Source organism: Myotis yumanensis, unplaced genomic scaffold (genome assembly GCF_028538775.1).
Source record: "Myotis yumanensis isolate MYYU_CA2020_CCGP unplaced genomic scaffold, mMyoYum1.0.hap1 SCAF_9, whole genome shotgun sequence".
In the NCBI taxonomy this organism is placed as follows: Eukaryota; Metazoa; Chordata; class Mammalia; order Chiroptera; family Vespertilionidae; genus Myotis; species Myotis yumanensis.
In genome coordinates, this window is record NW_027223760.1 from 56,555,904 (window position 1) to 56,573,024 (window position 17,121).

The 17,121-nt window shown below is 35.0% G+C and overlaps 1 protein-coding gene across 1 annotated transcript in view; it reads right to left on the bottom strand.

Moving 5' to 3' along the window:
• Positions 1-17,121, bottom strand: part of CRPPA (CDP-L-ribitol pyrophosphorylase A) — a 163,949-nt gene that overhangs the window by 100,712 nt on the left and 46,116 nt on the right. Inside the window, exon 6 of the mRNA XM_070424386.1 lies at positions 7,268-7,365. Within this exon, the coding sequence (XP_070280487.1) occupies positions 7,268-7,365 (98 nt within the window). The remainder of the gene's footprint in view (positions 1-7,267; positions 7,366-17,121) is intronic.

The window sequence follows — 17,121 nt, forward strand, 5'->3', positions numbered from 1 at the left end:
GACTTCTCGGGTGTACTTTGTGTTCTAAGCGTCTCAACTGTTCACATGATTGATGGACGCCCAGCGGCTACCTTTTTATCTCCAGAAACATACTTGGCGGATGTCCAGGTGCAGAGGTATTCCAGAAGCTTTCTTATTTGTTATCGTATCACCATTAACCACAACTATTTATCTGGCTCCCACCATATGTGCAAGGAGTCAGCACTGAGCAAGGGATCAGTGATAAAAGAGATAGTGAAAGAAATGTACATAATTATGATTAAAAGCAGGATGTGCAGAATCACACCATTTCTGGTGAGTAGGAAGTCCAAGAACCAGAAAAATGGGGACCACGGCATGGAAAGAGTAATGTTAAACTAAGCTTTAAATAAAACATGAAATGGACAAGTAGAGGCAGCATTCAATGAAGCAGAATGCTGGAGCTATTATTTAGCTAAAGCCATAGAATAAACAAAAAAAATCTACTTTTTTGGTGTTATAGAGGTATACTGCATGCAAATAGCTGAAATGACATACATCTTCAAAATTATTAGAGGAAATATATTAATTAATAAGTATAAAATAATATTTTAAAAACATGGTTTCCTATATTTGGAACAATAAAATCACAGTGAATAAGCTCTAAAACTGTATATCTCAATTTCAATAGCATAAGAAAATTAGTACATACATATCCATCAAAATCAACTGTTAAAGGTTAAAAAACTATAATTTATATGCCAAAAAGCAATTTTTTTCAGGTTTTTATAAGGATTTTCCTTCAAAACATATACTAACCATGTGTGTAAAATCAATTAATTTCCTGAATTAGAAGACCTGATTTTTATAAGTACATGCCCAAAGCTAGATGTCGACTATTCTTTTAGTTTATTTGTTTGTTCTTAACTCAGTATAACAGCTGTCTAAAACTTGTGAACAAAAATCTCACTCCTAAATGGATAAAGATATACAAAATCATTTTTAAAAGTTAACCATCTGTTTCCTTTAGGAAGAGTAGTATTTCAATATGTCACTGTTTCTGAAAGATATAGACAGATATAAAAGGTGAAGCAATGTTAGGTATATAAAGAAAAAATAGAGGAAGTAATATTTAGGGAGAATTATCACTATTCCCTCATTAATAATCATATTCTAAAATCATGACAACCAATTAGAATTATAAACTCTTAATTTTATTAAATACAGCATGAACATAATTAATACCATCCCAAGCAACTAGGTGGTCCAATAATTTTGAACCTTCTTTTTTACCTCTGGAAAACTGATCAGGAAATCTGGCTAACATCCCAAATAAACTGAATGGATTTAATTGGATGGTCTTCAGCTAATTTCTGTAGTCTTGTACATACACCAAAACCACATACACTAACTGAATTAACTTTGTTGGAATTGTTCAGAGTTAGAGGCCCAATGGGAGAGTTCACAATGTTATTTTACTGTTATTACACCGTTTTACAGTGTACAGCTTCAAAAAATAAAAAATCTTACATCTCCAAACTAAAATATTGTTATAATATGTGTCAAAATAAGCACACAAGAGCCCTATTTCGAATGGACCTTACAATGCTGCAATGGCTTCATTTGTTCTGTTTCTTTTATTTCTGCCTTTCTTCATTGGCTATTTTTGATGTTTTGTTTGATAAATATGTCATACACCAAATTCAGTTAGGTCGATAAGAAAAAGCAGAGACCTATACACTGGACACAACCTTGAGGGCATTAGGAAAAATAAACTAGGTACCACAGACAGCCTCAAAAACCAAAGCATGCCTGACACCCAGGAAAACACATGATTTTCAGACATTTCCTGCTTGTCATTTGTGGTTACACAAAACAATAATTAAATTATGTGCTTCAGGAAACAGGAAGGGGTGGATAAGCAAAATACACCAAAAGTCCCTGTAGTCCCTGTTTGGACAAAAGATAGATCAGCATTCATTTATTTTATTATACAAAAGAAAATTAGGTTGAAGTAACATGTGTTTTTAGAGGTAATACTATATCTGAAAACATTTAAATCCTACATATCTTCTTCCATACAATTTTACTTTTTTTCTATGAAATTTTATTTTTTATTGAATTTATTGGGATGACACTGGTTAATGAAATTATATAGGTTTCAGGTGTACAATTCCATAATATATCATCTACATTACACAATGTTACTTTTAAGGAATATAGCACCCAACATAATCATTTTATAGAAGTAAATTGGATCATGTCTTCATTGTAGCTTGTCTTCTATCACTTCATTTTGTTCTTTGGACAAAATATAAGCACAGTAGTATTACTAACAATGGTGGTAGTAGCCTTAATCCACTTAATATGACTGCAAGGCTGCATCTAGGCATGATCCCGTCTCTATCCTCGTCTCCCATCCCTCCACCTCCATTCGGATCAAATCATTCCAACCGAAGAAATCTTATTTAAGCCACCATGAATGAAAGTCTTTACGTGCCTTTCACACGCCATTCCATGTGAATTTCTCTTTAGACAGCTATTCCTGATTACCCTTTCAGACTTAACTAAATGGCACACCTGCCAAGAGATTCTAGCTCACTACCCTCCGCTCCCAACTTTAAATGATTTTCCAAAGCTCTCTTACATAGGCAGTTTACTCTTTCTTAAGAATAATTACCACCGTTTGTAATTTAAAATATTCTTGTATTTTACTGTTTTATCCCCAAATTAACAATATGTTCCTTGAAGACAGAGAACCATATTTGCTCCCTATATCCAATGACTAAATCTTGATGTACATTTATTATTTGATAAATAAATTAGTGAATTAATGAACTAAAAAAATATGATCACCATCTTTCTACTTATGAATTCCTTACTACTCTCAGTACCATGTATAGTATAAAGTATCTTCTTAGGAAGAAGTGAGAGCAGTTTCTTCATGAGGTATCTCTGAGACCTCTATCTCCAAAGTAGGTAGGTTCTGTGAAATACTTCAAATTCCTTAAGAATTCAAAGAAGGAATATAAGAAGCCTGATAATAAAGCCTTGAAATTTAAGTATGAGTTTGAAATTTAAGAGATATGCATGTGTATGAAGGGTGGAGGGGTGTCCCTTACCCAGTTAGTTCCTTGTTTTACTTTTTAACAACTTCTTCCATGTATGTTGTGTGTATCATTACATTAGAGTTTAGATATTCAGTTCACCTCTAAGGTATAATCTTAAAATCAAGCAAAGCATACCCAGTTTCAATGAGAAACATTTTTCTTTTCATGCTAATAAAACAATCCTCCCATTGTGTGCTGAGCAGCTCCACCCACACTGATCTTCCCTACAGGTGCCTGGATTTCAATGGTGGTGACTTCATCCTTTTTATATGTTCTTTTCAAGTGAAACAAAAGCTCTGGGAGGTTAAAATGTTTGAAGAGGCATTTGATGTTTGTCTGTAAGTTATGTGCTGAATAATGCCAGAAGATAAAGTTGCCCTTATATGGAGAGAGAAAATTTATATAAACTAGAAATTTCTTTCCTAAAGGGACTTCTTTCTAGACTTAGGTATAACGTCAAAAAGAAAAATCTAACTTTCTTTTATATCACCATTGCTTAGAAGAGTATTAAGTAGTAGAAACTATAAGGAATCAACTAGCGCCAACATTCATTAGTTATGTGATCTTAGGCAAATCACTAAACTACAAAAATTCCCTATTTTTATTTGTAAAATGAGGGGGAAAGTCATAAGTTATTCTTAAGGATTGAGCCATGTGGCACTGTCTCTGGCACACAAAAGATACTCCATGACTGTTAGCGTTTCTGCCTGCAAGAAAACATTCTGGCAAGTCCTGTGTTGTTTAACAAGTTTTAGGAAATCTAGAAGCTAGGGCATATTTAAAAGAAATGGATGATATCTCCCTTCCAAGGTCAACCAAGATCATCTAATTAACAGGACACACAAAATTTATTTTTACAAGTTCTACAGTATCTCCTAGTTTAAAAAAGAATCCAATCCATCTCCTCAAAGGCTGGTATTACAACTAAGCGGTACTTGAGAAACAGTGGTATTCCTTTCTTTTGAGCATCTGTATACATCTTGGCTTTGTTTATTATACAAATAAAATCTCTAAGTTCAAGTCAAGCCTAACTTTAAAAATAGCTGTTATCTGTAGTTATAGCTAAATTAGATACTTGAAATTAAGGAAGAAAGAAACTTAAGTGCTTAAAAATTAAAAATACTAAGCACAGGATAGATACTGAATAAAGGGGAAGAAGATTCTGGAAATACAGTATTTAGTCTTAAAATCTCTGCGGATTCTGCCATAAAAATAGTGCAAGGAGGACTATGATAAAGACAATGGAGAGGTATACTTAAGTTCAGAAATAATTTTTTGAAGCCAGAATGTTTTTTCATCTAACCAAAATAAATTTATGGATTTTCAGTCACAGAAAAATTCTGTTCATATGCACTAACTTGGGAATAATGTATCCCAGAGCCCTCCTGAGGAAATCTATGGGAGGATTTGTTTTGGAGAGCCAAAACGGTTTGCAAGGTATCAACATAAGGCTTCATGGTGAGCATTAAATATATATTTACTTATGGATCTAAGAATAAATAATGGTTTTGAGAGATATGGTACAGTATATAACCACATGCAAATAGGAGAGGATATAAAATGTGATAAAAGCTTGCTATTGTTTTACAGGTATTAACTGGGAGTTTAAAAACATCAATTCAAATTAGAAACTGAAAGGGAGAAGGTAGGAGAAAGAAGAAACTATTTAATGTCAGAGTTACCTGGACAGATAAGCATTAGACATAATAGCCAAAATGTTAAGGTTAATAAACAAAATACAATGGTATTTCATAACAACATTAACATAAAGGTAGTCATCAAGGAAGGAGAAAGAAAACCTTAATAAATGCCAATAATTTTGTCTCTAGCATTATAGTCCATAGCATCTCTGGGGTAGAGGCCAGGGATGCTGCTAAACAGGACAGGGCCTCACAATAAAATCATCTAACCCAGTAGCATTTAAGGAGGTTTCAAATATTCACTGAGGAGAATGGGGAGCTGACTATGCATCATGGTTGCTTTAAAACCGTCAGTGCCCACTAAAGAATGGTGACCAGTGCTTTTTAATGGCAACAATCTGCATTGTTGTATGATTCTCCCAAACATCATTAAGATTAAGTGTAAAAGTGAAGAGAACTGAAAAGTTTGACTAATACCTGGATGGGATTTTACCAAATGGGTGCATTCAAAGGACAAGGTAAATGAAGATATTGGTAAGAGAGCCATGGTCCACAGAAGTGATGGAGCATGGAATCTAAGCTAAATAAGGGACAGTATAAAACAAAACGTAGCTGAAAGAAAGAAAAAAGACAGGCAGCCTGAAGTTCCCTATAAATTTGAAATATTTGCAGTAGGATAATTTAGTAAATGATACGAAATGACCGCATGTAATGGTCAGAAGTTGAGAAATAGCCTTAGTATTTAGTTTTTAGTACAGTTAAGATGATGGCAATACCCAGACTGGGCCCAACAGGTAGGTAGGTGAAGTGCACTGAAATAAAGGTCACTGGAAGGAGAAGGAGAAGGACAGGGTAATGAATACATCACAGAAGGCCAGCAAGGTACAGTGTGTACCCCTAAATCCCATGTCATTTTGTCACTAAACATATACAGGATAAGTAGCAACAAAAAGTGAATACTGTAATAATTCTAACCAAAAGATTCCTTGCAGAGTCTAATACTAGAAAGACCAATCAAGGAAAGAGTGACACAGAATCCACCAGCTAGGTGTTCGACAGTTATATAAAAACCCAGCTCTTTAGCAGTGGCTGGTGTGGCTCAGTTCGTTTGGCATCGTCCCGTGCACCAAAAGGTTGCTGGTTGGATTTCTGGTCAGGGCACATACCCAGGTTGCAGCCTTCATCCCAGGTGGGGAGTGTGCAGGAGGCAGCTGATCAATGTCTCTCACATCAAATGTTTCTCTCTCCTTTTCTCACTCTAAAAATCAATTTTAAAAAACTTAAAACACACACACACACACACACACACAGCTCTCGAAATTTAGGGTTGGTTGATAGCCACAGTCCCAATAATATTCTTTCAGGGCCCCATATTGCTGGTTGTTGCATTAACTGGATAAAGAATGAATGAGTTTATTCAAGAGTAATAGACCATTTTTTGAGGCAAAAGGATGCTTCAGTGGGTCAGGCAGTGGTGGCCAGTTATCTACCGTTAAATATCCTGCAAGGTATAGCAGGGAAACTGAGGCACTGAACTTAGAACAGATTCTTAACAGTAGCGTTGAGATAGAAAGCAGAGAACAGGTGCTCAAATTTTCAAGGGTGAAGGGAAATTCCCAGAAAGTCATCAGATAAAAGCAACACAGGAGATTGTAGTGTGGCCTGTATGCCTAAGAGACAGCTAAGATGTCTACTATTTTCTCAGCTTTGGGTTGTCACTCTCAATGCTACTGGTAGAATCTGGCACTGCTTGCTATCAAACCAGCTGAGAGAGCTTGTTAAAAACTTAAGGTTCCAGAGCTTATCCCAGACTAGGGTTCATTAAAGTTTTACATATTCCAGGAATCTACATTTCTAACAATTCATGCATCTAGTACAGGACGGAAGCTTGGGAATCAGTAGTATCTGCTACTTAATATTGCCACACCTCTTTTCAACTCATCCGCGAAAGCTTCATTATTATAGTTCACATTCACTGAAAACTCACCATAAGCCAGAGGCATTTCTAAGCACTTTAATTCTGTTTATTTTATTTAATGCTTCCAACAAATTTACCATGTAGATATTATTAACATTTTTGACTTAAGACAGAGAAATTAGGTAATAAAGCTGAGAGCTGAGCACAGGCAGTCTGATAAGAGAGCCCGTTCTCTTTCCGACTGTGCCATCAGGATAAAATTAGCTAAGTGAAGTGAACTTTTTCCATCAGCTCTTTACAATTCTATCCTAGATGTTGTTTAAAAAGTCATCATATGTACATCATAAGCTCTGATTGCTGGTGATACATTTTAATGAAAACAGGGAAATTAAAATTGAATAATTTCAGTTTGGCAAACAAAACATTTTACACACAATGTTGTCATAAAAATATATAATGGGAGCCCTTCCTGGTAGAAGTTGCAAATAATTCCTATAGACTGCCTCACACTTATTACCTACTTCTCCCATTTTCTCAGTTGTAATATTAGCTATGAGCTTAACTAGGAAGTTGATCAGTTCAAAAAACAAGAAATGTACATTCACCTCTTTAATCATTAAATTCAATATTTGAATACTTACATTTAACTCATTTTTTAGCATTTCTTCAAGATGATGACCTACATGTTCTTCATCTTCTTTGGTGTCCATAACTATGCAAATGTGTTGTGAAATTCTTTCTGAGGTACAAAATTTAAAAAAGAAATAAGTTTCAAATATAATATGGAACAAAGTCCTAGTATACTGAAACCTATCCTTGCCTGCTGTTCATACATACTGAACAAGAAGAGGCAGGTGTTAACTTTGAGCTAAATGGAGTGACTTGGACTACACATTGAGATGTCCTTGACTCTTTCAACCCCCAAATCAATAAGTCTATCTATATTACACTTTGTGGGTAGCTAACCAGGACATGTATAAGCAACAGAAATAAGAAATTCTAGAATACATTTGAATGGGAGTAACTGGATGTAATAGCCATTCAACTGGTCGATTCAATCTGTCAAGTTTATAAGGAGTCTTACAGATTCTGTTAAGATCCCATCTCCCAGGCAGATCTTCTCTAGGCTCTATTTCCTGTGTGCAGCTCACTGTGCCACCTAGTGTCCTGGTTAAGTACAGCATTCCCCTTGGCATTCCTCTTAATTTAATTTAATACAAGTTCCTACCACTTAACCATTACCACAAGTGAAAATGCCAAATGGATTCTCTTCAAATTTGGAAGGCTTATTTGACATGATCTGATTTTTAAAACATAAGCTAAATGACATAGTGATATTCACTGTTGTAAACCCTCAATGCACTCTCCCAAAAGATGTGCAGTCTTGCTCTACAGTAGACAGGTCTGACATACTAAGAAATAGCTAAATTGCTGCCAGTCAAGGAGACAGTGCATGGTATTATGTCATGAATGAAGGGGGAAATTGTAATTTTAAACAGAAATCCCAAATCAAAGTTAGTTTGATTAACATTTGACCCAGCTGCTTCTCACATGGGCAACTCCAGACAACATGCCTTAAAAAAACATTGATCTGGAAATAGTTAATGATTCTTGCAAGGATAGTTGGGGAAGACAGACCATTTAAAATAATATCATCACAAGTTAGTAATACTCTTATTACTAACTACCTCCCACCTATCAAGAATATTATAGTAAACTAGAGGCCCGTTGCACAAAGAGAATCGTGCAATAGGCCTTCCCTTCCCCTGGATGCCGGCAGCAGTTTTCCTCCGGCAGCCAGGACCCAGGCCAGAGCCTTCAGTCTTCACTCCGCCACTGTTTTGCACCTACGTATGCAAATTAGCTGCCATCTTTGTTGGGTTAATTTGCATACTCTCCGGATTGGCTGGTGAATGTAGCGAAGGGATGGTCAATTTACATGTTTGTCTATTATTAGGTAAGATGTTTAGAGAAATTTGGACTGTGTCATGTCCTAGCAAAAATTCAGACAGATTTTCAAATGCCTCACACACACACAAAAAAATTATGATTAATTTTTTTATTATATAGGAATAGTAAAGATGGGATTTTGATGATGATTAAATGAGTTAGTATATATAAAGTTATGTAGAGTACCTGGTTATAGGTAAATCCCAATAAATCACAGGGTAACTGTTTTTGTTGTTATGGTGACATATATTTAGTGGTAGTTGAATAAGATTCCTTTTGTCTACACAAAACATAACCCAATTCTAACTTCAAACTGTCCCTTGAGGTTTAATATTTCAGAGTTGGATAAATAATCTCTCTCAACTTTGTCCCACTAAGGTTTCTTTTCAAAGTTTAAGGTTTTACCAAATACGCAGTAGTTATGTGTAACAATGGAATATTCATCTTGAGTAATAAATAATCCTGTTTCCACTCCTGAATTCCTTTAAAATTAATATGGATACCTTCTACTAAAGACTGTTTTATCTTGGTTTGTCCATTAGATATAGGTTGAAGCATCCTATGTGATTTTTATTAAGAATTCCACAAACACACCCTGACAATCTAAACTGGGAATGTTAATGTACTTAAGGTTTTCATAAAATAAATAAATAAATAACAGCAATGACTATATATTTGCCATACATTTGAAAGGCCAAAATGAAAAAGAATGTAGCTATAGTAACAGGGTTCAAATAAACTGAACCTCTTCAATTTATTGCCCAACTAATAGAAAGAGAAAAAATTTATATAACACTTAAAATTCTTTTTTTTTCAAGAAGCACAAAACTCTTTCCAAACATAACATGATTAATCCTCATTGCTTCTCAAAGCAATGTCTTTAACATCTTCCTTGAGGTTAATGATGAAATCAAAACAAAAAATAGACGCCTTTAGAATTCTTAATCTGTGATTCTATTAATACAGCACGTCTTAGAAATTTTTATAGGTTAAGATAAAACAAAAGCACTGGTGAGAACTATGAAATCATGTTACTTCCCAGAATCATAAAAACTCTAACACAAGAATCTAGTCTTTGTTCTCTCCCCTGAAAAGACCTAAGGATAAATTGGAAAAATACTGGAATTAACATTAAATCCTACCTGACCTGTCAACTTGATGACTAATGTTAAACCCTAAGTTTTCATTTTCACACTACCTTCTAGCTTTTAAAAATCTTCCTAAAAGGACACTTGTGGCACATGATAAAATATTTTGATAATGAAACCATTAGGATACATCCCCCACCAAAAAAATATTTTAAATATGTACTCTCTAATTGAAACTGTATAACTCTTCATTTATATACAGTGGGGCCTTGACTTAGGAGTTTAATTCATTCCGAGACCAAGCTCGTTAAGGAGCTTGTTAAGGAGCTCGTTAACTCAAATTACTCTATCAACTCAATGCAAAAAATCGGCCAAGAGACAGCTGGTATCTCAAAAAACTCGTTAGTCGAGACACTCGTAAGTTAAGGCCCCACTGTACAGCATCTGAGTGTCACATAGCTCAGTGTGATTTAACAGAGAGAAACCTCAAACTGGAACAAGCCTTGAAGTCTACAGGTTGGTATTAAAAGCTGTAAGTATTAACTAGTAAGTCCACATTTTTCAGTTAATATCTTATCCCCATGCATGATAACTTTTTTTTTTTTAAATATATTTTATTGATTTTTTTTAATACATATTTTATTGATTTTTCACAGAGAGGAAGGGAGAGAGATAGAGAGTTAGAAACATCAATGAGAGAGAAACATCGATCAGCTGACTCCTGCACACCTCCTACTGGGGATGTGCCCGCAACCCAGGTACATGCCCTTGACCGGAATCGAACCTGGGACCCTTCAGTCTGCAGGCCGACGCTCTATCCGCTGAGCCACACCGGCCAGGGCCATGCATGATAACTTTTAAGTGGTCAAGGTATTGTGCACAACTGCCAATGCAGTCTTCTCCCCTCCCTCTTATCTGCTGGGTATATGTTCCAAGACGTCCAGTGGATGCCATAAACCATAGATATACCAAACCTTATATATACTGTTTCTTGGTATATATACATACCATTGATAAAGTTTCATTTATAAATTAGGCACAGCAAGAGATTAATAGCAACAATAATAAAATAGAGCAACTATAACAAAAGCTATATATATAAAAGCCTAAGTGACCAAATGACGGAACGACCAACCGATCAATCGGTCGCTATGATGCGCACTGATCACCAGGGGACAGAAGCTCAACACACAGGATAGGGTTCCCTCCTGTCTTGATTGGGCCTGCAGGGATCAAACTGAAACTGGCTATCCAACATCCTCCGAGGGGCCCCGGGTTGCAAGAGGGCACAGGCCAGGCCTCAGGACCCCAGCCATGCACAGATTCGTGCACCAGGCCTCTAGTACTGTAATAAAAGTTACATGAATGTGTTCTCTACTTTCTTCTGTCTCCATGTTTCTGATGAGAAATATATAGTCATTCAAATTATTGCTCCCCTACAAACAATGCATCACTTCTGATGACTTTCAAGATTTGTCTTTATTTTTTAGCAGTTTGATTATGAAGTATCTGGTGTGGAATTGTATGAGGTTATCATGTTGGAGTTAACTGAGCTTCTTGAGTCCGCACATTTATGTCTTTAAGCAAATTTGGGTATTTTTTCATCTAGAATTTCTTCAGAATTTTTCCCCTATACTGAACTTTCTCCTCTCCTTCCAGGATTGATATGATCTGTTACTTTCCCACATATGCTGAGCACTATTCATTTCTACCCCCCAACCTATTTTATTTCTGCAGTTTAGACTGAAAATATCCTGATGATCGAATTAACTTCACTGGCACTTTCTCTGTCAACAAGTCTGTTTTTATTTTGGTTACTGTACTTTTTTCACTTCTAAGTTTCCATTAGGCTCTCCTGTATGTTTTCTATGCCTTTGCTGAGACTTTCCATCTTTCATTTCAAAAGCATTCCCATAATTGTCTAACTACTATGCTGTACAACTGAAAGTAATAGTAAATAATATTGAAAGTAAATTGTAATTGAAAAAAATTATTTTTAATTTTTAAAAAAACATTTCTGCTAATTTATTGTAGCATTTTTATAATCAGTGCTTTAAAGTATTTATCAGATAATTTCAACATCTATGTCATCTCAGCATGGGTGTCTATTGACTGGCCTTTCCCATGTGAGATAGGATTTCCTGGTGGTTTGTATGCCAAGTGATATTGGGTTATATCCTGTATGCTTGGGTAATATCCTCCCTTACAGTCTCTCCTGTACATCACTCATTTCTCTAATGCAGCCCTTTTCAGCATGCCATGAGGTGTTTTCATAAGCGTTTAATTCCAGTATTATTTTAACTAAAGTCCGTCTAAATCTAATCGTTTATGAATGAGAGCAAAATTTTATTTGTAATATACTCATTTATTAAGTTCCTCTTGGTATACATAAAGTATTCTAACCCTTTGTCCAAGGGTTAGAAAATAGATGCAATTGGGGTCATTTAACTTCACAAAACAACATATACAATTTCTAAAATACCATATGACAAGACACACTGACTCAACATGGAGAAAAAAATATCTAGACATTTGCCTCCATTAATTAATCATCAGTAGAAACTCATGAGTACTCAGGATGGTGTTTGTATTTTGCAAGAAATTTTCAAATAGCATGGAGGAGAGACAAACTTAAGTACCATGCTAGTTCTACAAGTAAGTGAGAAAAAATCCAGAAGTCAGCCTTTTCCTTTCTTAAAATCATTTAACACCATGTCGTCCATAAGACCTCATTATCCACTATACGGACCTCTTTTTTTTTTTGGCCTTGAAGCTAGAATTTATTTATTTATTCATTTATTATTTTGGTTAATCCTCACCTGAGAATATCTTTCTTTCTTCTTCTTCTTTTTAGTTACATGGGCCTCTGGAGCCAAAATTTTATTGTTCTTAGGCAAATAAACAAGTATACCAAATCAACCATAATCCTTTCCAAAAGATATTTCAAGCCTTGGTCCTTTCAAAGTAAGGACAGTTATGTACTATTCTCCTGTTGAGTTCCTTGAATCAAAAGCCAATCTTTTTAAAAATATTTTTATTGACTTTTTTAGAGAAAGAGGAAGGAAGAGGGAGAGAGACATCCACATGAGAGCAAAACATTGCCCTGACTGGGAATCTAACCGGTAACCTTTCAGTGCATAGGACAACGCCCAACCAACTGAGCTACACCATCCAGAGCTCCAAAGCCAATCTTAAGAGTCTATTTTCTGTCTCATGTAAAATTTTTTAAAGTATTATTATTAAACAGAACCACCACTGTTGAAGTCCCTGACTCAGTCTCACCTTAAGTAGATGCCTAAGGTTTCTCTGAACACCCTGATAGAGGAAGCTATCAGAACAGAGAGGGGGGCAGCAAGGAGTCAATAAACGAAAAGCAGCCAACAAGCATGACTACAGGCCACGTGGACAACAGGGTCAGTAAACAGACTCACAAAAAAACCATACATCCCACAGTGAAAAGTCAAAGTGGTCTTCTGAAAGTTAGCTCTACTGTTGACAACAGAGGGCAATGGTACATAGTCACATTTTTTGAAAGGATGCTTAATATCAGATATTAACTAAAATTTGAAATGAGTCAATAAATATAGGATGAAGTTTCCTACCTTAGAACTAATAAGGATAGATATGTGACATCTTGTTTCCTGCACATGTTTTTACATGTAAGTGCATTATAGTTGTCCAAATAAATGATGCAGTACTTTCTTTTTTACTTTTCAAAGTATATATGGATTCTCAGTTTGTTGTTTTTTCCTACCTACATCAGAGTGAAATGTAACTGGCTCGCTTTTGATTGTTATCAAATCTTATCAAGCTAGTTGCTTAGTACCTCACAGTGACCTTAGAAGTTTTTGAACATGACAGATTTACTACTATTTGATTGTGTTTGAATTAGCATCTCACTAATGATGTATTTTTAAAAATTATAAAATTAAACAAAAAAGTGAACTATACTTTTTCTAATCTTGACCCAAATATTTAACTTTCCAATTCGAAAAAAAAATTTACAATAAGATTCCAAGAAAACCAAACTGCTTATTAAATCATACTGCAGTCTTCCTGTTCTTATTAATTAAAGCTTGACGCAAATGTTCTTACAGATCCGCGTAAGATACAGTGCTAATACAATTATTTTCAAGAGAGTGAAGAACAAAAACTATATTATGTACAAAGAAATTATGGTATTAATGTGAAAATTTGGAAAATGAAGTATCATAGTAAAAAAACCAGACATCAAAAATTACAATTTCCATGTAAGTCTTAGCTGTCACTTTGCATAGCCCAAAAAGCATAGTTAATAACACAAATGGCACCATGGCTGGGTATCTAACAAGAAAAACCTGAGAAGGACATACCACAGATGCAAAACACTGTCCAGTTACAGATGTAGAAAACCTGATTTCAAGGTTCTCATCTTTTCAATTTGATTGAAAAGAAAAATCAAGAATATTTAAAATGCCATGATTTTAAGTAAAAAATATTAATGTAACACGATAAAATTAAGGCATTAGTTTATTCATATGTATACAATATGCACAATAACACAATGAGTCTTCTTAGTTCTCAGTAACACTAAATCAATTTTATTCACATATGATTTTATTTTATTCCTTTCAGACAGAGCCAATTTAAAAGTACATTCAGCTACTTTCAATGTATAAGCACAAAAGGATCCAACTGCTTCCCTATAGAATAGTTTTTTTAACTGTATGAAATATTAAAATGCAGGTTTTTCTGGATTTAGAGCTTGACTTCATAAATACTTAGCATTAAAAAAAATCACCTGTATCACTGATGTTGAAAATAAAAGCGTATTTTCAGAATATAGTCTAAATTTCTGAATCAACAGGCAATGTTCTATGTCTGAGAAATCTAATTCAATTAATTTCCTTTAAAATGAAGTGCTTATCAAGTAAAAACATTACATATAACTGGGAAAAAGACATGAATTTTTACATGAACATTAATATTAACCATTTGAAACTAATATTAACTAATGCCACTTAAAAATAAGTAATTTTGAATTTTAACTATTTTATTTTTCCATTTTTATATAAACCACTATATGAAAAGAGGCTTTTTTAAATCACAAGTTTACTTAGGTTTGTACAATCATAACTAAAAAAGAATAAAATCTAGTGAGTTTCAAAATACTCAAAATTACATATATTGAAACATTTAAGAAGAATGATGGTGGAAAATAAGCACAATCATTTATTTAGGAGTTCCATAGGGACTTTTCTTCTTAGAAGATTTTAGAATACTGATCCTTTTGCCAGAATATGGTCAGCATATTAAATGTGGGTTAGGACTCTTTGTATGGCATATGAGGGTCTAGATAAAGTATGTTACTACTGGCATCTGTCATCACTTTAATAGTTTGAGTAGGTTTGAACATACAGAGCAGGCTTGGGTGGGCTCAACCAGCTTGTGTGACAAAAGTACAAAACTTTCTTTAAGTGGCTGTTTACACACTTACAAGTCAGTCCAGTGTCTTGTCCCAATTAATCACATTACTCCCTAGAAAAGTTTATGTTTTAAATTTCACTCATAATAGAAGCCTAAAGAGGATAAAAACTAAAGAAAAAATTTCCAAGTCCATTTCTCTGCCTCAAAAAAAAAAGAATATTAAGAATGTTGTGTGACATAACAGTAAATATGTGATTAACTGTACATTTTTCATTGCAGATGACTGTGTAAAGGACAAATATGGGGGTACTACTTTATATACATGTATCCTATTGTTGAATAGTTTACTACAAATAAAAATCCAGCTGAATATATTGGTGCTAAAATAAACTTAAAAATAAAGCTTATCTAACAACATGAAATAAGTTCAAATTTTGAGACTTGCTATAAACCACAATTCAGGAATCTTAGTCAAAAGTTTATCTTAAGTTAGTTACATCAAAACTCCCATATTTGCCCAGCTGGTGTGGCTCAGTGATTGAGCATCAACCCATGAACCAAGAGGGCGTAGGTTTGCTTCCCAGTCAGGGCACATGCCAGGGTTGAGCGCTCGATCCCCAGTAGGGGGCATGCAGGAGGCAGCAGACAGATGTTTTTCTCTCAACAATGTTTCTGTCTCCCTACCTGTCTGCCTTCCTCTCTCTCTAAAATCAATAAAAACATACTTTAAAAAAAACCTCCCATACTGAACTAAAGATATAGACTTGCACATAAATTAAGATGGACCAAAATATACATGCTGTTCCAGTTGACAAGTACATTTGAGAGTATAAAATGCTCCTGCAAGACATGACACTTAACAAAGAAATGTTTAATCCAGTCTGTAAAAACTAAACTGAAAATAGTTACATCAAAATATAATTTTCCCCAGCTGGTGTTGCTCAGTGGTTGAGCATCGACCCATGAACCAGGTCACAGTTTGATTCCCGGTCAGGGCACATGTGGGGTTTAGGACTCAATCCTCAGTAGGGGGCGTACAGGAGGCGTCTGATCAATGATTCTCTCTCATCATTGATGTTTCTATCCTTCCCTCACTCTTCCTCTCTCTGAAATCAATAAAAACATTTTTTAATTAAAAATATAACTTTTAAACCAGCAATAATTGGTAATCAGGTTATAAAAAAGCAGCTCAGGAGGAACAACTTACAGAATACTAGGCACCCATATCACATCATTAAAAAAAAAGTTCCACCCTATAAGAGAAAAACTATTACGGCTAGATAACAAATGCTAAACTGGCGGAATAAGCACAAGATGGAAAAAACTAAACAGTGCCCAACCAACCCTTTTAAAATTATTATTTTGATTTTGAATTTTAATCTTTTCTCTTTCTCTGGTCATTTCAATGTTACATGTTTTGCCCACGCTCTCTAGAAGACTACCGTGTGCTTGTCCCAGCATTGGTGCAAAACATTTTGAGTCTCAATTGTGTTATTGTTCTTTATCAGGCCAACTGAAGATACAGTTTTAACCCAACAGAATCAGTGTTGGGCAGGCTGAATTTTTCAAGCCATCTGCTGTACCCTCCAAAGAGAGATACTGAATCCAGTGTTCACTTCAGTGGGGAGCATGAGTAGCTCCATGACTCAGAAGTACAAAGTGCCCAAGATCCAGAGTGGAGTCACACTTAAGGAAAGGAGAGATGTGGGTTTGAATTGTGGATCTGGCTCTTACTGTGTGATCCAGAGGAAGTACCCAAGCCCTCTAAGTCTCAGAGTTCCCACCTGCAAAAGGGAGCAGTGATATCTATTGTACAGCGTTATTATAAAGAATAAATGAGGATAACATATATAAAGTACATGCCATGGTTTTACACCTTGACAAAAATGCATAATCAAATATTATATCCTCTCTATTTTTAAAAAGAAAAGATATATGATTTTGGGATAGATTCACTAGACCTCAACATGCATCTGTTGAAAGAAGGTAGAGTAGAAAGGTGAGAAGGAATGGCCACGTACCTATTCCCACAATTTAAGGTCCCCAGACTC